Source organism: Eriocheir sinensis, chromosome 52 (assembly GCF_024679095.1).
Source record: "Eriocheir sinensis breed Jianghai 21 chromosome 52, ASM2467909v1, whole genome shotgun sequence".
NCBI lineage: Eukaryota > Metazoa > Arthropoda > Malacostraca > Decapoda > Varunidae > Eriocheir > Eriocheir sinensis.
Genome location: NC_066560.1, coordinates 1,978,607 through 2,000,916, shown reverse-complemented (window position 1 = coordinate 2,000,916; position 22,310 = coordinate 1,978,607). Strand labels below are relative to the sequence as shown.

At 44.9% G+C, this 22,310-nt stretch overlaps 2 protein-coding genes across 5 annotated transcripts in view; both read right to left on the bottom strand.

The window, feature by feature from the left end:
• The window catches only part of LOC126982826 (inversin-like), a 54,830-nt gene extending 46,996 nt beyond the window's left edge, over positions 1-7,834 (bottom strand). Inside the window, exon 1 of the mRNA XM_050835099.1 lies at positions 7,594-7,834. The gene's annotated coding sequence lies outside the window, so the exon portion shown is untranslated. The remainder of the gene's footprint in view (positions 1-7,593) is intronic.
• Positions 7,835-15,067: 7,233 nt separating this feature from the next.
• Positions 15,068-22,310, bottom strand: part of LOC126982878 (uncharacterized) — a 77,901-nt gene continuing 70,658 nt past the window's right edge. For 3 of the 4 annotated variants that reach the window (XM_050835156.1, XM_050835154.1, XM_050835153.1), the window contains exon 4: positions 15,068-17,620. In XM_050835156.1, the coding sequence (XP_050691113.1) occupies positions 17,462-17,620 (159 nt within the window). In that variant the 3' untranslated portion in view covers positions 15,068-17,461. Of the gene's footprint in view, positions 17,621-19,980; positions 21,688-22,310 lie in introns of those variants that run through there. The other variant, XM_050835152.1, reaches the window with a different exon arrangement.

Genomic DNA, 22,310 nt, shown 5'->3' with positions numbered 1-22,310 from the left:
ATAACACGTGCCGAGAGGTGTATGGAGCCATCGTTTCTCATCATGAAAGAGGCACGATAATTGGAACAAACGATAACTCCATTCAGATTGACGAGGCAAGATTTGCTGGTCAAAGGAAATTAAACTGTTGGAGAATGTCAAACGGCAACAGTGCTCCTCTCTCAGAAGAGAGTGACGCAACTATATAAAACAACAGGAACCATAGTCGTAAAATTAATGGTTCTTGGGTCTTCGATCTCAAGCAAGGTTCTGACTGTTGCTACTTTTACGTGGAACGGCATGACAGAAACACTCTATTGCCAATCATTGAGTGGGAATGTGAAAAAAATTCCGTAATTCATTTGGATGAATGGCCAGCGTATACATAGTAGGCTAATCTAAATGCCATGGGTTACTGCCATATTACAGTGAACCACCAACATTATGTAGATCCAGTGACAGGAGAACACATACAAGCTATTGAATGATCATGGTTGAATACCAAAACAAAGATTTTAAAGACAATGAGAGGAGTCAGTAATGAGCTTTCTCAGTTACACCTTAATTGATCATATCTGTTGGAAACTACTCAGGAAAGATGCAGCTGATATGTTTGTGATATTCCTAAATGATATACAAAGTGAGTACCATTAGAGGGTCTAAATATGTTTTTTATATTGATGTACGTACTGCTTAGCTTTTTTTTTTTTTTTTTACATCTCTGCCTGTAGCGCTGGTAGGCTTTCTTCAGGGGCCAGGTGGTCAGCCCAAGCCTGTTATGGCACAGGCAAGTTATGCCATAACTGGCGCCACTGCGCCAGTTATGCATGGCTCATATTGTCCCCCGGAACTCATTCTTGATTCACTGGAACGTTTCTTGTAGAGTCCGGGTTGGTGGGTGGTCTTTTGGACAGCGTGTGGGTAGTCTTAGACCACTTGGCGGTGACTGAAAAATCCCAGGTGGTAGCATGGGGATTCAAACCAACGTTGTCCAAGGCATGGTGAATGCGTTGCCCGCACGCTAACCACTCAGCCACCACCTACCCTACATTGTTTTATGATTATGTATTTTTAACTCTGATATGCTATTTAGCATTTTTTATAGTCATGCTTTGATGATTTTTATTGGTGTCATATGATAATAAAACCTTTAATTAGCACTATTCAGCTTGTTTTTCATTATCCTGCAGTATAAGGTTCCTGTAGTGAGGTAGACTGCACACTGAATTGTAAGTATAGTATGGTGGTAGACCGCACGCAAAAGTAGAAATGGCCGGGTGGATTGTATACCTACTAAAGTAATACCAAAAACAGTGCCAATACCACCGATGATTATGCACCAGGTAAGTTCTGCTGGAACCTGGCTACAATGAGTGGCGTGGTGTGTCCTGACATCCTGCCACTGAGCAACTAATATCTTTTCTAAGGGGGAACCAGGAGCCAGATCATTATGTACATGCATTGGTATGTGACTACTGAAGTTGTAGCATCCATATAAAATCAGGTTCATATAAAATCAGGTTTGCCACACTGTAACTTACATAAAATGCATCTATTCTCAGTTTTTGAATGGTAATGATAAAAACTGGGGTGCATGTCTATTGTTTTTAAGGTCATATTTTTAAGATTTAATGCAAAAAGAAAATAACTATTCAGTTTAAAAAAAAAAGTTGAATGTCAATGAAGTTGAAAAAAAAAAAAAAAAAAAAAAAAAAACATTTGTTTGGATAGTAATAAAGTATCTTATGTGCATGTAAGAGAGAAGCAGGTTCATATCTAACTGAGCAGACACAAATCAGGTTTTTTATTAAATCAAGAAAAAAATACTGCATTGTTTTCACTTGATCAATTTGAAACTTTTATATCATTATCATTTGATCGGTAAATATGGAGAATCACTACGCGCTTCCAATATTGCTCCCACGGCATTACTAGCCTTTCCAAGCTATCATATACTGTTGTGTTACTCTAGTTTTACCGGCGCATCAAACATATACTGTGTCTACATGTGATGATAAGGAATAACAGATAATATTCCTGTCCCCTTCAACAAAATCAAAACACCTGTTAGTGGGGAGGGCTATGAAGACCAGGGAAATTGTGGGGTAAAAGCAGCTGTTGCAATGATGTTGTCTACCTGAAATGAAGCGTTTCTGTGCTCTACTTATGGGGAAATATATATTTTGTAAATAAAGCCACCATGATGGTCGCCCTGTGGGGCAGCGCCATTTTCATGGCGACTGCGCATGTCCTATAGATGCAGGTAACTCATCTCTTGCTGTAAGGGATCGAGTGTTAAAGGAAAATCGAGTATTAGATGTAAGAGATTCTGGAGTCCAAGTAGTTGGTTTGAGAGGCTTTTATGTTGGTTTCATATGTGCGACGAGTATAATAGGCGTTGCGGTCAGTTGTTTCTTGGCTTGCCCCTGCCCGGCTCAGCACTTACCAGTATTTGGAGAGGAGAAATGGCGGATGGACATGGCAACATTCTGTCCAGTAAAGGTAAGGGGGGTGGGGGGTCCAGAGAGGGGGCTTAGCCCCCCCTTGGTTAGCAGGGGGGTCGAAGGGGGCGAAGCCTCCCCATTAGCAGGTCATAAAGTTTGGGTGGAGTAGTTTAAATATGCTCCCCCACCCAAAAACCACAACTTCCCACGGGTCCCCCAAGATCGTTGTGGGAAGGGGATTAATTCGGCATTTTCTTTACTTTTAAGTACTTCCGCCTTCATATTATGGTTAAGGGACATGTATTTAGTCACTTAACCATAATATGGAGGCATAATATCTTATTTTGGAGGCGCGGAGTGATTCTCCACAATTACCCTAACGTGTGCTCGAAAAATAAAGAGAAATTGTCTCCTGTCATACCTGTCAAGTCTTACATTTTTTGCGTAAGTCTTACATGATGTTGGTGATTTTCAAGTCTTATGGCGTAAGTTGAAAATCTTACATTTTTTTCTCCGCTTGCAATGTTTTTTTTTTAATATGTTTGTTTTAAACAATTTGAAATATATCGTACGCGCCATATTTAAATTTGTGTGAGCATGCTGAGTAACGGTTACTGTTACGGTTAGTGTGTGTGAGTGTGTGGGGGGGGGGGGGAGGAGGAGGTACCTCATGCACCAGGGGGCTTCGTGGTGCAGTGGTTAGAACACTCGGCTCACAACCAAGAGAGCCCGGATTCGATTCCCAGGCGGAGTGGAAAAATTTGGGTGGCTTTTCCGATACCCTACGCCCCTGTCCACCCAGCAGTGAATGGGTACCAGGTATTAATCGGGGGTTGTGTCCCATCTCCTAGATCTGGATCTGGATACATGATGCGCAGGGCACCCGTACAGGTGCATAACACACATATTTGTTGGCTGTTGGGGGGATGGGGGAGCTGAGTGTGCAGGGGAGGGAAGTGAATCAAGTGTAATTGTTAGTGTTGGTGTGTTGTGGTGCCAAGTGAGTATGTATTTGTTTTTTGAGTGAGTCTATTGTACCGCAGTCTAAAATCTGTTGAGGGAGGCTGTTCCAGTCACGTATGGTGCGTGGAAAGTATGAGTGCTTGTATGCGTCAGTGTTAGTGTGATATGTTTGGTATTTATCAGGGGTGTGGAGTCGGATTTTCAAAACTCCGACTCCGACTCCGACTCCGACTCCAGTAAATTTAAATGTTGCGACTCCGACTCCGACTCCAGTAAATTTAAATGTTGCGACTCCGACTCCGACTCCAGTAAATTTAAATGTTAAATCTGACCACTCGACTCCAGTAAATTTAAATGTTTGCTCGACTCCGCCTCCAGTTAATTTAAATGTTGAGACTCCGCCTCCGACTCCAGGAAATTTAAATGTTGCGACTCCGACTCCGACTCCGACTCCAGGAAATTTGAAGGTTGCGACTCCGACTCCGACTCCGACTCCGTTTTTTTTTTTTACAGTATGATATATATATATATATATATATATATATATATATATATATATATATATATATATATATATATATATATATATATATATATATATATATATATATATATATATATATATATATATATATATATATATATATATATATATATATATATATATATTTTTTTACCATCCTTGATATCACTTAGCAATTATCCTCCATGATAGAATTAAATATACACATTAGCTCATGCAAAACACCATAAAAATATGGCAAAAGGGATACCTGTACTATCTGTTGTCAGGGTGGTTGTTGCGGCATGTACCTCCTTCCTTAAGGTATATCCTCAAGAAAATACAAAATAAAAGCATTAAAAATATTAAAAATACCAATATTCCCAAGAGACTGTTTGATTGGACATATCTTCCAAAACGTCAATTTCTCCCAATTTGTAAGAATCTCCATGAAGTGAAATCTTTACTAAAAAAATTAGCACGTAAAGGAGTCGGAGTCGCTCATATTTTTACCAACTCCGACACCGACTCCGACTCTGACTCCCATTCCGACTCGACTCCGACTCGACTCTGACTCCAACTCCGACTCGACCGACTCGACTCCAATTCCGACTCCGACTCCACCTGACTGACTCCAATTCGACTCCACTCCGACTCTGACTCCAATTCCGACTCGACTCCGACTCCGACCGACCAATCTGACTCCGACTCCGACTCTGACTCCAATTCCGACTCCGACTAAGACTCCGACTCCGGCCAAAAGTAGCCGACTCCTCGACTCCTCGACTCCGACTCCGACTCCGACTCCACACCCCTGGTATTTATGGATGTGTGTGTTACGAGTACACTGACTGTTTGCGTTGTGGGGTCTGTTCCCTTCTCCTATAATTCCTTCCCCTTCTGTCTCTCTCCAGCATGTGACCACAGATGTTGCACCAACTAAACGAAACTTTCCAACCTCATGCACCCTGCTTGAGTCCGTCATGATGTCGCCAATACTCTGCGTGAACTAAATCCTTCCAGCAGTATGGGGCCTGATGGTATCAACCCTTGTTTGCTCAAACACTGCTTCTCATCCCTTTCATACCCCCTTCTCTGGGTCTTCCATCAGTCAGTCCAAACTGGTGAACTCCCATCAGTTTGGAAGTCTTCCCAAGTAGTCCCCATCTTTAAGAAAGGTGTGCGTTCTTCCCCTCTTAATTACAGACCAATAAGTCTTACTTCAGTATCCTGCAAGTGTCTCGAGCGTATTGTGAACAATCTGACATCTTTTCTCGTGAATAATAACTTATTAAATTCTAATCAGTTTGGCTTCCGTAAGGCTCACTCAGTTGATGATCAGCTCCTTCTAACATATGATGACGCCACCTGCTGGCTTGATCAGGGGCATATGGTCGGCCTTATACTATTTGACTTTAGTAAAGCGTTTGACCTTGTTAATCATAACATTATGATCAGTAAGCTCTCCCACATCGGTAAAGGGGATCCTTTACTCTCTTGGATACACAGATTTCTGAATGGTAGAGTAATGAGGGTTGTGGTTGGGGGTTCTGAGAGTGATTCTACGCATGTAACTAGTGGAGTTCCCCAAGGGTCCCTTTTTCTCATTTATATTAACTTTGTGGCTCACAGTCTGACCTGTAAATACAAAATTTTCGCTGATGATCTGAAAATATACCAAAAGATAAATAAGACTATGCCTTCTCTTACATTGTTAGATATTGCTTCTGTGCAGAGAGATGTAGACCTACTGGTGTCACGTGCGGAATCGTGGGGGATCAGGCTCAACTCGGACAAGACCTGTGTTCTTAGGTTCTGCCGAGGATCTGCTCCAAATCTTGGCCTGTACTCTGACTACTATATTAGAGGAAATCCTTTACAGTTTGTGCAGTCTGCATCAGATTTAGGGGTTCAAGTTGATACTTCATTGAAGTTTCATCTCCACATACGCTCTCTTGCAAATAAAGCTGCAGGAATTTTGTCGAATTTACTTAAGAGCACAGATAACCGTGAGCCTGAGTTTATGAAATCTCTTTTCACCTCTCATATCCGTCCTGTGCTGGAATTTTGTTCAGTTGTATGGCACACAGGGTATGTAGGCGATACTGACATGCTTGATAGAGTCCAACGACGATGGACCAAGGAGATTGTTGGACTTTCACATCTTGACTGTGCCTCCCGACTGGATGCCTTGGGTCTCTTTTCTGTGCATGGCAGACTGTTTAGGGCTGACATGGTCAAGGTCTGGAAAATTCTCAATGGCCTCTCTCCTGTGCAACCCTCTGAGTTATTTTCCCTCCAGACATCATCTAGAACCCATGGAAATTCACACAGAATATTTCGGTAAAGATTCGTATTAGGTCCGTGTCAGTATCTCATAATCTACTTTATGAAACATCAGTATCTCTTCATATATCTTTTCTATAAACCTTCAACAGTCATGGAAACGCTTTGAAAATCCAATTCAAGGACTTTTTTTTTACTCTTGAAAATAGGAGATAATGTTTACGAAAGTGCGTCGCCTCCTCTGCTGGCCGCGGTGACACTGCAGCCGCCGCAGCCGCAAAATAGCTCGCAGAGGGCTTAGGGTTGGGGAGCATATTTAAACTACTCCAACCAAACTTTACGACCTACTAACGGGGGGGCTGCGCCCCCCTCGACCCCCCCTTCTAACCTGTGGGGCTACGCCCCCCCCTGGACCCCCCCCTCATGTATATGTGACTTATTTCTGCGAGGAGGTATTTCTCGCAACACCCCCTGCAGCGTCGTTGCGGCCAGCAGAGGAGGCGATGCGCTTTCGTAAACATTATCCCCTATTTTCAAGAGTAAAAAAAAAAGTCCTTGAATTGGATTTCCAAAGCGTTTCCATGACTGTTGAAGGTTTGTAGAAAAGATATATGAAGAGATACTGATGTTTCATAAGGTAGGTAATGAGATACTGGCACGGACCTAAAACGAATCTTAACCAATATTTCTACCCCACAGCAACACAGAAATACGTAGGTAGGCGATACTTCTCAGTCCGAGTGATTGCTTTGTAGAATAGCTTGCCAGACACAGTTATCCTTTCAACATCCTTAACTGTATTTAAGAGAAAACTAGCAGAGTACCTTGGTCAAAGACTATACGAATTTTAACCCCTACATACTAATACCAATGTATTCTCATATATAATTTCATATGATCTCATTTTTAACTATTGTTCCTAAACACTCTGGTCAAAGAACATATCAACTCTAAATTACTTTATTTTACTTACAGCAATATAAATATAAATACTTATTTCACTTATATACATATGTCATTATGTTTTATAACTAGTCTTTACTTAGTGCAATCAACACACATTCCAGCAGTGGCTTAATAGTATTAGTGTTAAGAGTAATTACGCAAATATGCATTCTGCTGGAGTGTTGGCACTTGTGGGGTTCCCTTCTCGTGGAACCCGTCTATGTAAGATGTCTAGGTAAGATGTCAGAAGTTCCATACCTGTCAAGTCTTACGTTTTTTATACACAAACTTATGGTCTCTAACGCAAAATCTTGTGGCAAGACACCCCAGTAGCTTGACAGGAATGTCCTATCAAAAACTAAAATGAAGCTTGACTGAAGAAAAATAGTACCTACTACCAGTTTGAGGCAGGTGTATTACCGTGATGACAGTGTTAATCGTGCTCAACAAACACTAAAATATTTGTTACGTTACCTTGCCCTTAGCCAGCAGGCCGAGAGGTGATGCCTCTTGAATTTTCTTTGAGGTGTCGGTGTCGTGGGGGCGGGGCGGGCACAGCAACCTGTTGAGCACTCCTCGGGGACGTTGTTATTATTGTTGCTCTTCTTCTTCTTCTTCTTTGAGCTGTTCCGCTTTGTATCGCTTAAAAGGTCCTCCTTGGTTCTTCTTCACACTTACTTCACTACGCACTCTTAATACTTCACTGCGAACACTTAAATACATTACCCTGCTCTGTTTTTCTGAACACTTTGCTTCCACTGACTTTTGCTGCTCAAATTTTATTTTATTTTGGTTTCTTCACTTTCGGTTACTTTGGTCTTTTCTATTTGCATTTACTTATTTTTGTTTCATTTCTGCCGTTACACTTCTTGTTTCTCTTTTATTGTTAGACTGTTTGCCTTTGTAACGGCCCCTTCTAGCTCTTCTCAGCAAAATTGACAAGTAAATAAAACATTATGTGGTTATTTACTGAGCAGCAGCTCGGCAAATAAGTCAATATTGCGAGGTTATTTACTCGGTTAACTTAACATATAACAGCTAGATGGTTATCTATACACTGTCCTGCCTGGGGGTTGGGATGGCATGTTCCTCGATCCTTCTCCCTTGTTGTTTACCTACAACAACAAATTATCAATCATTCAATGAACGTCATTGATCGAGGCCAACTTAATAATTTACAGCTACCTTTACCTTGTCAAAAGAAAACAAAAATAAACTATCGCCGCTGCAGACAACCCCCAGAGAAGGAGGGGGAGGGGTTGCATTTGCCGCTTCGATCGAAGGTAAAACTGGGGGAATATGCTAAAGCTGCGCGTGGCCTCGGTGCTCATCTCTGGCCCTTGATCCTGTACGTGGTGGGAATTAAGTAGCCATTATACCCAAGGACACAGGGCGGGCCACTGTGACATCCGGGTTACCTCAGGTCACCCCAGTACCCCAGCCCGAAAAGGAGGATGAACAGCTGCTTGGGCTGCGCGCCAACTGTCCGAGCCGGATTCGAGCCTATAGGCGTACGATAACCCTTCTCATCTGAGGGGGCTGAACTTTGTTTGCCCGAAAAAATGTTTTGCCTATAAATTAAAGCAATCACATGTGTACTTTATATATATGAAGGTTAATTTCTAAATTTGACCCATTCTGCGATGCTGCCGACGCATAGGCCTATAGTTTACCGGTACGGTACTATAATAAGACACGTACGGTTAATGAGCCTGTGCAAAATTACGTGTGGGATGTTCACCTCAACCTGTCAGCACTGGCTGAGAGTTAATTTAGAAACAGAAAGAACTAAGGATTATTAGAAAAAGCAGAAAAAGACAGTTTGGGCTTATCGATTCTTATAAGAAGGAAAATTAGGCCGGATTTGGCCCACGAGTCACCAGTTCAGTGGTACTGTATTAGGATGCTACGATGGCTACTCTGCTCGAAAAATCTTTGTCTGCCCAAATCTGGAAGGGCTGCAGCCCCCCCCAGCCCCCCCTGGCTCGTAGGCCTATGCCTATGTCCAGACCCGTGGATGAGTAGCTAGGCGTGCTAACCATTGTACCTACACCACAGAGGCGCTGTTCGCCGCCATTGAAGTCAACCTGAGGTAATCACCAGTGTGGGATTGCTTCCACACCTGTGTAATGTCTACACACATGATCATATTACGTGGCGCCCATCATGACACAGGTAGTTACTGACTGCCACTAACATGAAAAGTGTAGGAACTCACAGTTACTGATGTATGACATGGCGCTGCTGGTATACCCACGGTGGAGGCCCTGGACGTATTACTGGGGTGTGTGAGGTGCTTGCTTCCTTCCTTTAAGGCGGCTTTTTCACCTGGCAATTCCTAGTCGGCAATACAGGCGCGGCTGCATTTTTGGTCTGGGTCTGGGTCTGGGAGCCCTTTTCGCGGCAAGTTTTCTGCAGCTGAGCGCGTCCGTCCTGTATTGCCGACTGGCGGCTGAGTACAACATGTCTGCGCCAATAATAAAACAAGAAATGGCAGATACAGACAAGATTTGGAGCCGGGATGCCGAGGTGGCATTATTAGAAGAAGTGAGGCAGCATAGATACCTGTGGGATCCACAAGATAAGCTGTATAAGAAGCTGAGTCTACGGAAAACGACGTTTGAGAGAGTGGCAGCAACATTACGAGAAATGTTTATCTCTTTGCGAGATATCGAAGGAGGTAAGGAACGATTATTTTCGTGTATTATATAATCACACTATGTAATGCCTGGAGGTTGCGATGGCATGTTCCTCCCTTCTCCTTTGTTGTTAAATGCAACAATGAACAATCAATCAATCAATCAATACTACTTATGATAAAACTCGTTTACTTAAAGTATTTCTACAATATTAGGCTAATGGACCAAACTCACTGTGGTTTTAAGATATGGTAGTAGCCTTTTGGGGTGTCTGGGATGAATTCATGCCCTTGCATTTACTAGCAGTTTACGTCTTGATGCTCCCGGCTTCTCCTCCCACGTGTGAACGTACTTGCTCCCGAGAGCACCCAGCTGGTCTAGCAGCTAGATCGTCGCGGCTGTATTGCCGACCAGGAATTGCTAGGTGTAAAGCCGCCTTTACGCTCACTGCGGTCGATGCCTGCCTCTGATCATTGGGGGGAGGTGGGGGGGCTTAGGATGTGTATTAAAGAAAAGGAAAATCGGGCATGTCGATCGAGATGGTGCTTTTATTATTCACCGTGAAGAAAAGTTCCATAAACAATAATATTAAAAGAAATCAAGAAAAATTTATATATATATATATATATATATATATATATATATATATATATATATATATATATATATATATATATATATATTTATATATATTTAACAGGACAAGTAAACGAACGAGATCAACCGAGGTATACGCTTAAATAATTGAGAGCTTATAATTATATATGCGTGTGCACGGCACACTTATGCACAATCTACGCGAACAGAAGGCCCAGCCACTCCCGCCGCATAGATCCACATACATAGGCCGAGCTGAGGCGAGCTCTATTTGACGAAGGTGATAGAGTTTCCAGATTGTTCCATTCTATACTCCTCATACTGTACGCGGCGTGGCGACGCAGCACAGCCAGACAGTTCATCCCGTGCCCGGTGCAGGCCAGGGATGAGCTAGTCCATCTAGGAAGCCCCAGAAGCCGCTTGAGGATGTCGTTATGACAGACCCTAAGACGGTTCATGGAGGCAGCCCTATACCGCGACCACAGCGAGTTGCAGTAGAGAGAGTAGCAGTGGCTCCTGAATAACTCCAACTTCACCTCCGTGCTGCAGAAGGAGAACTTCCTCAGCAGCGTATTGCCGATGACTGTGAGCTTGGTGGTCTGCTTCTTGATGTCATCATCATCGGACCGTTCCCTGTTGATGACATGGCCCAGGTATGTGAATCTATCCACAAATGTAAGTGCACTCCCACTAACCACGCTGATGTCTGGTAGTCCACCCTGGAATGATGTTTTCTATATGCCCTCTCTGGCCTCAACTCTCCGAAGGCTTATGGACCTGCTGATGGAGTGCATCCTATTGTCCTTAAAAACTGTGCTTCCGTGCTGACACTCTGCCTGGTCAAACTCTTTCGCCTCTGCCTATCAACATCTACCTTTCCTTCTTGCTGGAAGTATGCCTTCGTACAGCCTGTGCCTTAGAAGGGTGACCGTTCCAATCCCTCAAACTACCGCCCCATAGCTTTACTTTCCTGTCTGGCTAAAGCTTTTGAATCAATCCTTAACCGGAAGACTCAAAACACCTTTCCACTTCTAACCTTCTATCTGATCGCCAGTATAGAGGTTTTGCAGTGACGTCACGAAATAGCGTCGTCTGTACCTTGTGCGTCGTCTGCAAACCCGCTGGTGGTCACCTCCCTAGCAGAGTGAGCAGACGGACCACGTGTGCCCATCCCCAAGTCACTACCCGCGGGCAAATGGCAGGACCTTCAGCATCATTTGTGTTAAGTGATTACGCGAGATCGCTTGAGAATGCTGCGAAGCTAAGATACATAGAAAAAATCAGTGCTTTTGGAGGAGGAGACTGGTAGACTGGCTGTCTGGTTGACTGGTTGCCTGGTGGGTTGATTGGCTGGCTGATTGGTAAACTGACTGTCTGTCAAACTGACCGACAGGATGGCTGACTGGTTGATTGGATGACTGACTGGGTGGTTGACTGACTGGCTGATTGGTTGGCTGGCTGGCTGGTTGACTGGCTGATTGGTTGGTTGGCTGACTGTCTGGCTGGTCGGTTGACTGGCTGTCCCTCTGCCTGGCCGATCTCCTGTTGCTGATCAGTGATGCCTAGGTAGGCAGCACAGGCAGGCAAACAGGTGAGGGCAAGTGACGACAGGTACGTGAGGGCAGGTGACGGCAAGTCACCTTACACTACGCACTCTTGGTCACTTCCCTGCGTACCCTTATATACTCCACCCAGCACTGAGCTCCGTCCCTCTGTGCGCTTTGCCTCCACTGACTTTCCTTTCCTATTCCTATTTTATTCCCCTGCTTGAGCGCCGCCATGCGTGTTTACCTCCGCCAGCTCATGTAAATCCCGCTCCAGAGTAAATCCCCCGCGGCCCGCCACACAGTAAGCTAGGGGACCCGGGGCAATAACCTAAATGAGTGTTACCTCATGTAATAATCTGATCATTCTTGCCTGTAATATTTACCTCTGACAAAATGAGCACTGCAGAGTCGAGATGAAGCAGCCGGCCGCCAGTTTTCCCTCCTCACAGCTGCTATCCACTTCCCCCGCTCTTCTGGATTCGCTGGAAATCTATAAAATGACACAGCATCTCTCCCGTGTCGGTTAGAACGTCCAACCGCACAACATACGTACCCCATGACGAACACACAGAGCACTTGTGCATCCGCCACTAAGGTTTGCTTTGATAAGTGACCACCACCACTGACCACCAAGATGGCCATGCAGGCCCGCGCTACCCCCGCACCCCCACCAATGACGTCAGCTGCAAAACCTCTATGGGTTCCGTAAGGGGCGTTCTACTGGCGATCTTCTTGCTCTCTTAACTGATTCTTGGTCATCCTCTCTTAGCAGTTTCGGTGAAACTTTCTCAGTTGCGCTAGACATATCGAAAGCCTTCGAGAGAGTTTGGCACAAGTCTTTGCTTTCTAAACTGCCCTCTTTCGGATTCTATCCCTCTCTCTGTTCCTTTATCTCCAGTTTCCTTTCTAGCCGTTCTATCTCTGCCGTGGAAGACGGTCACTGCTCTTACCCAAAACCTATCAACAGTGGTGTTCCACAGGGCTCTGTTCTATCACCCACTCTCTTTTTATTGTTCAGCAATGATCTTCTTTCCATAACAAACTGTCCTATCCACTCATATGCTGATGATTCCACTCTGCATTATTCAACTTATTTCAACAGAAGACCCTCTCAACAGGAATTACATGACTCTAGGCTGGAGGCTGCAGAACGCTTAACCTCAGACCTTACTATCATTTCCGATTGGGGTAAAAGGAACCTTGTGTCCTTCAATGCCTCAAAAACCCAATTTCTCCACCTATCAACTCGACACAATCTTCCAAACATCTATCCCCTATTCTTCGACAACACTCAGCTGTCACCATCTTCAACACTAAACTTCCTCGGTCTATCCTTAACTCAAAATCTTAACTGGAAACTTCACATCTCCTCTCTCACTAAATCAGCTTCCTCGAGGTTGGGCGTTCTGTATCGTCTCCGCCAGTTCTTCTCCCCCGCACAGTTGCTATCCATATACAGGGGCCTTGTCCGCCCTCGTATGGAGTATGCCTCTCACGTGTGGGGGGCTCCACTCACACAGCTCTCTTGGACAGAGTGGAGTCTAAGGCTCTTCGTCTCATTAGCTCCTCCTCCTCTTACTGATAGTATTCTACCTCTTAAATTCCGCCGCCATGTTGCCTCTCTTTCTATCTTCTATCGTTATTTTCACGCTGACTGCTCTTCCGATCTTGCTAACTGCGTCTGCATGCCTCCCCCACTCCCGCGGCCACGCTGCACACGACTTTCTACTAAAGCTCATCCCTTTACTGTCCAAATCCCTTACGCACGAGTTAACCAGCATCTTCACTCTTTCATCCCTCACGCTGGTAAACTCTGGAACAATCTTCCTTCATCTGTATTTCCTCCTGCCTACGACTTGAACTCTTTCAAGAGGAGGGTATCAGGACACCTCTCCTCCTCTCTTTGGATTCTTGTTAGGAACAGCGAGTAGCAGGCTTTTTTTTTTTTATTATTATTGGTTCCTTTTTTGTGTGTGCCCTTGAGGTCTGTCTCCTTTGTTGTAAAAAAAAAAAAAAAAAAAAAAACTGCCATGCACTCTGTCTTGGTGGTGTTGTAGAAAATATCGTGCGTGGCAGCATACGCATGACACACTCCAATAAGGTCCTGCAGAGCCTCTACTGTGGGCGCCATCAGTACCATGTCATCAGCATAACTCAGGGAGTTGATGCACCTATCATGTAAGTGGCAGCCTGTGCCTGTGTCACGCAGAGCGGCAGTGAGATCATCCGTGTAGACGTTGTACAGGTAAGGAGACAGGATCCCTCATTGGCGAATACCATTGGCTGTCTTAAATGGCAGCGAAGTGAAAGCCCACCATTTTACAGCAAATTCCTGGGTAGTGTACCAGTACATTAAGAGCTTGACAATGTACCCAGGAGTTCCCCTTACAAGCAGTTTATTAGACAGCTTCCAGTAGTTCACTCTGTCAAAGGCCTTGCTCGCGTCAAGGAAGCAAAGGTAAACAGGTGAGCCCCTGAAAGTGTAGTACTCACTGATATTCTTCAACGTCCACACACACATCTCAGTGCCGTGCCATATATATATATATATATATATATATATATATATATATATATATATATATATATATATATATATATATATATATATATATATATATATATATATATATATATATATATATCACGCTTTGGATATTTTTGAATTGAGAACATTTAAGGGGGTTTTCTTATTCCAACGTAAGAGAAAATCAATGCAACATGTTACCGTTATTATTCATAATTTATTATTATTATTATCATTTTTAGACTATTGTTATCATTATCATTATTATTATTGTTATCTTTATCATTATTATTTTTGTTATTTTTATTATTATTATTGTTGTTGTTGTTGTTGTTGTTGTTGTCATCACAAGTTGAGTGAAGGAGGAGGAAGAAGCCCCTGAAGAAGCGAAATTCGTCGGGAATAAACTCATCTCAAACACACCCGTGTTTCCTTCCTCCTCCTTCACATTATTATTATTATTATTATTATTATTATTATTATTATTATTATTATTATTATTATTATTATTATAATTATCTTTTTTCCACTCGATCGGTCTCACTCTCTCCTTGAAAATACCCTCCACTTCAAATTCCTGCAGTTAGTAGTAGGTCTAAAGTTCCTTACACTAGATGAAGGTAAATCAAATACATCAATCATATAATTCACTTTATATATTATTATCATAAAGTTCCCTGAGATCTGCCGTCAGGCGTCATATGCACCACAGACTGAGCTATGCCTAAAATCGGCCCACGACACTTTGTGACTTTTGGACAGTCAAAACTTGCAGTTATTTTTATGTATGACTGTTTGGGTAAAACAAAATGTCCCTCAACACAACACATTCCACTGGCTGCCGTGACATCGGCCTGCGGTGTCTCAGTCCAGTCTGCGGTGCATACCTCTCTCCAAAACGGACTCAAAAAGATTTACAAAGAAGACAAAAAAACGCCCACGAACACTCTTAACCACACGGTTAACCTTGTGTCAACACCATCCTCAGACGTACTAAGCACATACCTCAACAACACATATTGAATAAAATAAAATAGGAATAAAATACAATAACATGAGTATGGAAGGGGAAGTGGACGCGGCCCCTCACCCATCGACCTAACAATCGGCTCGTGCTGGCATGGCGCCATCACAGCGAGACTAACAAGGGGATAGCACGTCCTACACACACACACACACACACACACACACACACACACACACACATTACAATTTCTCAGATGTAGCCTACACACGGTGCATCTGTGATGTCTTGAGTATGAACAATAAAATGAATGATGCATGAGGAAGGAGAGAGGAGTAGGGGCAGCAGAATAGTGTCAGATGCAGTGACTCCGGCACCACCCTTTCAGAAGCGGGGTGCCAGCCAGCGCCACGGCACCACTAAGTCCCACTGAATAACAAAGCGTCACCATACACTATCACAGCATAAAGTCTCTGAGAAGGAAATGCAACCGGTGAATATAGAGGACGGACAGCGGCTGTGCCTACTAGCGGCTGTGCCGACAGGACAAGTCGCTGGCACCAGCACACCGCACAGCCTCAGGCGCATTGTACTCACTCCGAAATATTTCACACTACCTATCTGGCCTTGTAACATGCTTAAAAACAGAATTCCTGGCAGTCTGACTCCTGTTAATTATTTAAAAGAAGTAATATGTTTCACTACGTTCCAAGGGTGTAAGACAACTAATTCTCATGATCGAAATTGACGGAAGGAGAACATGTCGTTATAGTGGTTATATTAGCCTTTTCATTGTCCTGAGGGACACATGCGACGGGCCAGGTGACTCGATGGGCGATCAACGGGTAACTCGTGGCTCGTGAACCCGCGCTTATGGGATGGTGAGGTTCGTTGCGCCTCGTGCCCGTTTTGCCCACTCACTGGTTTCGAAACAGTTATTGGGTTGCTTTCATCTGCCGGAGAATCTCGGCTTCGTGAAGGATGGTGCCACAGGACGTGAATGGGAAGGCGAGTTGCCTCTAGCTATGTCTATCACATGCAGGTTGAACAATTAAACCGTCGAGCATATGAGGAATACTGATGCAACTAAAGGCAAAAAAATGCTCTGCCAATAAGCAAAGGCAGTGGCCTGCCGTTTCCTCACATTTCTAATGATATTTAAACAGCACTTGCCAGTAACCTGTAGCTACTGGTGTCTGTTGCCGTCAGGTAGAAAAAAATATATATACAGACAATGAAACTAAATGCTAAACATAAGGCGACAGGTTATTATCAAACTACAGGATAGACACATAAAGTTACATGCTTTAAGTATGGAAATGGAACAGAGCCAACAGTTAGTGAAGGGGGATGATAAAAGCACATGCAGGGACGGGGTAGAATCTGCACATGGAGATTGTACAATGACTGCGAGGATGCCCGAGACAGCCTATGCACAGGAAATACTTTGGCTAACCCGACCGCTTCAACAGCCGCGGGGGAATAAGTGTGTTAAATGTGACCTCACTGTACCGGCTCAGGTTGGCTCTTTGCGCTTCGGAAACAACGCCAAGACAGCCACTGCAGGAAGGATGAAAAGAAATAGAAAAAAGAACATGAGAGAGGGGAAAACTATGAGGTTTGATGAATGCATGCGTTTGTAGGTGAGGTGGGTTGGTCTCAAGCACTGAAACTTGAACCAACCGATTTAGCCGAACTCTTTCTTTCGCCACAGCTCATGAAAGACTAGGTGGGGCTGACTGAGACTGCATGGAGGGGAGGAAACAAATTGGGCGGGTCTGGCTGGTAAGGCTGGCAAGAACGGCCGGAAAGACTGATCAGGTGGAAAGGAAATAAGGCCGAATGAGTATACAATGAGGAACTGATTAGAAATAAACTTGAACGAAACGGATTAAATAAAATGTGAGTAAGACTTACTAACTGGTAATTAGACAAGGTGTTGCTAGTAAATTAGAATGGGGCTAGTAAACTGCAATGGGAGTTAATACAATGGAATGGACGGCTAGTAAAACGACGATGGGGAGGGGGAGTAACGGGAGAACAACGGAGCTAGAACGACTATGTATCGCTAATAGACGTAGATGTGTTTCAGTTGATGGCGCAAGTTTTCTGGGATGGTGGTGTCGTGGGATTCGCTTTTCTTGAATATCTTTTGTCCCGCCTTGTTGAGCACCTGACGCAGGTGACGATGCCACTCAGGACGCGGCTCCGTCGGGAACATGATTGCCTGTGGAAGAAAGAGAAGCCATGGTGAGAAAATGGACAGGTGAGGAGAGGACACGATAACGTAAAAAAAGGTAGGTTAATATTGAAGTGTGTGTGTGTGTGTGTGTGTGTGTGTGTGTGAGAGAGAGAGAGAGAGAGAGAGAGAGAGAGAGAGAGAGAGAGAGAGAGAGAGAGAGAGAGAGAGAGAGAGAGAGAGAGAGAGAGAGAGAGAGAGAATTATATAAAAAAAGGATGATGAAACTGAGAGAGAGAGAGAGAGAGAGAGAGAGAGAGAGAGAGAGAGAGAGAGAGAGAGAGAGAGAGAGAGAGAGAGAGAGAGAGAGAGAGAGAGAGAGAGAGATTATATAAAAAAGTATTATGAAACTGAGAGAGAGAGAGAGAGAGAGAGAGAGAGAGAGAGAGAGAGAGAGAGAGAGAGAGAGAGAGAGAGAGAGAGAGAGAGAGATTATATAAAAAAAAAAAAAGATGATGAGACTGCCCCATTACCACTCTGCAGTCAAACAGGCAGACAGAAGTGGCACCTGGACCCACCACCAACATATATAATTCGCGGGACGGCCTGGCGTTGCAACACTCCTTAACTCGATCCGTCCCTGCCTCTCTCTCCTACCACTTTACACTGAACACCATCGTGGAACATTTTAATTAAGTGCTACAGTGAGCCGGCCCATTCTCTCCTTGGCATCATTTGTAAACCTTAAGAAAAATCAGAACTGACGGAAACTTACTGCTGCGTCAATATGATTTTCTTACATTGTATCTTTTTAGTTTCCTGGTGCTATCTTCCACATGTATCCCTAGTTGTATAATCACACTCTGTACTGCCTAGGGGTTGGGATGGCGTGCTCCTCCCTTCTCCTCTGTTGTTTACTTGCAACAATAAACTATCAATCAATCAATCTGTCACTAATTATTTACACTGACGAAATGGTACGGCGAAATATCTGAAAAAAGTGACATTTAAGACCCTAGCAGCATATGGCAACACGTTTTGCGAGCTATTACAACCTTGCAGGCCTTGGCATTTTGTTTCGATAGGGAAAATGAGGAAGTGTCAGGACTTGATTACCCAACAAATCCTCCACACAATGCAGGGGCTTCTTCCTTCTTCATAGACGGTGCCTCAAGAAACAGGAACAACTGCAACTACTACTACGCGAAAGTTTAATCAGACAGGGTAAAAAAACCTCGGCGATGCTAGCTTACCTTGTACCGAGAGCCGACACGCAATCCCCCAGTGAGTTTTTGATTAGAGAAAAATAACGAGATAAACTGCGCTTGTCAGGAAAAGGCGAGTGAAGGCATAACGTAAAGTGTGTGTGTGTGTGTGTGTGTGTGTGTGTTGGTGAGTGGGGGAGGTATTGTAATGAGGGGCCTTCTTCCTGACCTCCCGCTCGCTTACGCCACTCCTCCGTGTTTTCTCCAGAATATATTACCGTGCGCTGGTCGCGGTAACCTAATTAGATTCGCTTTCAACCGCTCGCTTTATTGCACTAATTGGAGCTAGTGAAAACTTAGCTATTACATTATTATTATTATTATTATTATTATTATTATTATTATTATTATTATTATTATCATTTCATCATATATATATATATATATATATATATATATATATATATATATATATATATATATATATATATATATATATATATTTTTTTTTTTAAGGGTTGCAAGGGTTCTCGACACTGGCGGAGACGGGCATTGCTCAACCATATGAAGGCTGTTTGGGGAGGACGGAAGGAAGTAGCAGGAAGAAGAGGAAAGGGAAAGGGAAGTGTAGGGAGGTAGGGAGGCAGCCTTGTTTCCCCGTGGCCTCCTCCTACCCGCCAACCCTGACGTTCAACCTTGTGTTTCCAGGAACTGAGACACGACACTCCTGACTGGAACTTCATACGCCCTCACTGGTGCCTATGTTTGTCAGGCGGAGAACAGGTGAAGAGAGGGAACACCAACCTGTTACCGGTTATTACAGGCTCCAGGTAACGTTTAGGAGCCTCCTTGGATGCTCTATTTACAAAACCGGTCGATTGCGATGGAAAATGTTAGATTTTGTATTACGTCAATGCAGCAATGGGATGGACAGTGTTGGTGGTAGCGATGACGCATTATGACACCTGATGTGACTGTGGCTTTGTGAGGCCCTCCACCGGCCTCGGCGCCGCGTCGAGCCAGGCAGAATGAATCCATGGCAATGGGAGGGAGTGGTGACCTACAACTGCCCCCCCCCCCCCTCCTCTCTCTCTCTCTCATCATCACCGTATGGTTCGTCAAACCCAATTCTATACTTGGCTGAAAGACACACTCATCTATGACATGTGCAAGACAATAGACAGACGGTGCAGGTATACGTACAAACTTTTCAGCAAGTTGAGGCTCCTCAATGAAGATATCATGAAAGGTGACGCGCTTAGCCAAATCGGTGTTGCCCAGGGCTCGGCGGGAGTTCATCGGCGAGGTCATCTGCCGTGGGGCTGTGGCGGGGCTGGAGGGGGCGCTTAGGTAGCCCGAGGAGTAGGAGACGAAACTCTGGGATGAGGTGGAGGAGGTGAAGGAGGAAACCTCCACCGGTGTGCTGTCATTACAATAGAAGCTGCGGATGCTGCCAATGCTGTTGCTGCTGGAGATGGTGCTTAATGTTTTGTTCCTTCTGATGCCGTTGTTATCATGATTTTTGCTGTTGTTACTTAAGGTGTTGTTGGTAGAAGGGATGTTGCTATTACAGTTACTGGTGACGTTGCTGCCATTAATACTGTATTTGCCGCTACGCGAAGGCCTGCTAAGTCTGGCACTGAGACGGCGCAACGGTGCCTTTCCAGATGAGTTATCCGGAATTGATAGTTGTTCTTTCTTGGCTAATTTCTTCAGTTCCTCAACCACGGTATCATCAAAAGACAGCCGCCCACAAAACAGCTGCGGCGCGCCTCCAACGCCGGGTCCACTGGGCGCCAAATACTTCGTAGTGCGCATCGCTGGTCTGGTGAGCTTGGGCGAATTGGTCGGGGCCTGATCTCCAGTCCCAAGGCCCACATGGGAGCGAGCAAGGGAACTCAGCGAAGTGTATGAATGTGAGGACCTCTTGAAGGGAGTCTCGGTGTTGGCCTTGCTGAGGGAGGAATACTGTGTGTTGCACCGGCGAAAGGAGGGGGTTCCAGGGTTGGGCGAGGTGGGGATTGACTGGAACGGTGACTGGCTGTAGTGGACGGGCCGAGGGGAGACTCGCCGCTGAAAGGCCGACTGCTGGGTTGGGCTGGAGGGCCAGTGGAAGGTTGGCTGCAGGGCGGCAGTGTTCTGAGAAAATTGGAGGGGCGGCTGCAGCTGACCAGCGCCCGTCCTTCTCTTCCAACGCTCCGACGCCCGACGCAAAAACTCCGGGTCGTTGGGTGACTGATTCTCTCGACCTGCAAGTTCCTCCTCAAAGGAGGACGGTGTCGCCGCGGAGGCCGCCTCTTTGGAGGAGGCTTTCCGTCCTTTACCGAAGGACAGGTGTGGCATTGGAGAAAGCTTCACTTTTCGCAGGTACTTTCTTTTCAGGGAGTGAGGACTGGGCATCTCCTTCCTCTTGGCCGAAGGTGATGGTGAGCGAGACCGGCGGGTGTCGTCAGGGCCAAGTTCAGCATCCTGTTGTGTGGGGGTGAGGGCGGCGGAAGGCGCGTTTTTGCTGTTTTTCCTCAGGACACGCATACACAAGCTCCTCTGCGGCTTTACCCCGGCTTGGAGGAGCTCGTAGTTCACCAGAGCGCCGCAGCTGGGAGAGACAACGATGGACGGTGTAGTCATTGTGGTGGGACGCCTTGAGACACTGATTCCTTCGCTAAATTGTCCTTCGAGTCCTTGAGTTGCGTCTCGAGCCGCTGCTGATAGGACACCAACACTCGGCGGAGCAACACCACCACCACCGTCTGCACCACGCCTCCACAGTAACCCGACGGAAGGTGAGCGAGTGAGGCTCCGCGCTTATATACCCCGGGACCTCAAGCTGTGACGTCACGGCGACGCGGGCGGTGGGGAAGCTTTCGTTGCAGGCGGTGACCGGCTGAAAACTGTCGCCTCCTCATGCTCCTATCTGACTTATACTCAACTTGCAGGAAGTTAATTATTGATATTCCTGGCGCTTGAGGTCAAATGACAGTTTTTAACGTCATGCGAAGGAAGCCAGACACACGTGACATAACGACTAAGCGTTAACGGATATGGGGCAAGAGAGGAGGCATGATCACGAGGTGACCGCCTGACTCTTCTTTCTTTATTTTTTGTCACTATTCCAAACAGGTCATCCACTCACACAGCAAATGTGTAGAATACGAAAGAGAGAGAGAGAGAGAGAGAGAGAGAGAGAGAGAGAGAGAGAGAGAGAATTAAGCTTATTGGGTGGAACCCATGATTAGATTATAAAACAACATTTACCTCCACCGATACCATTCTCTCTCTCTCTCTCTCATTCATTATAATTATGACTCCGCATCTTTGACTTGCACGCAGCCAGTTGTTGCAAGACGCGCCCAAAATAGCCTCTGCATGATTATTCTTTGTCAGGAGTGTCACTAATGAGTCGAAAGGAAGGTGGGTTGTTTTGAGGGGCCCGCTGGGAAGACCTAACCAGCACAGGAAAATAACAGATAAGAGAAGGCCGTGATGGATGACTGGCCGGTTGAAGTAGTAGGCACAGACTCATTCTATATATG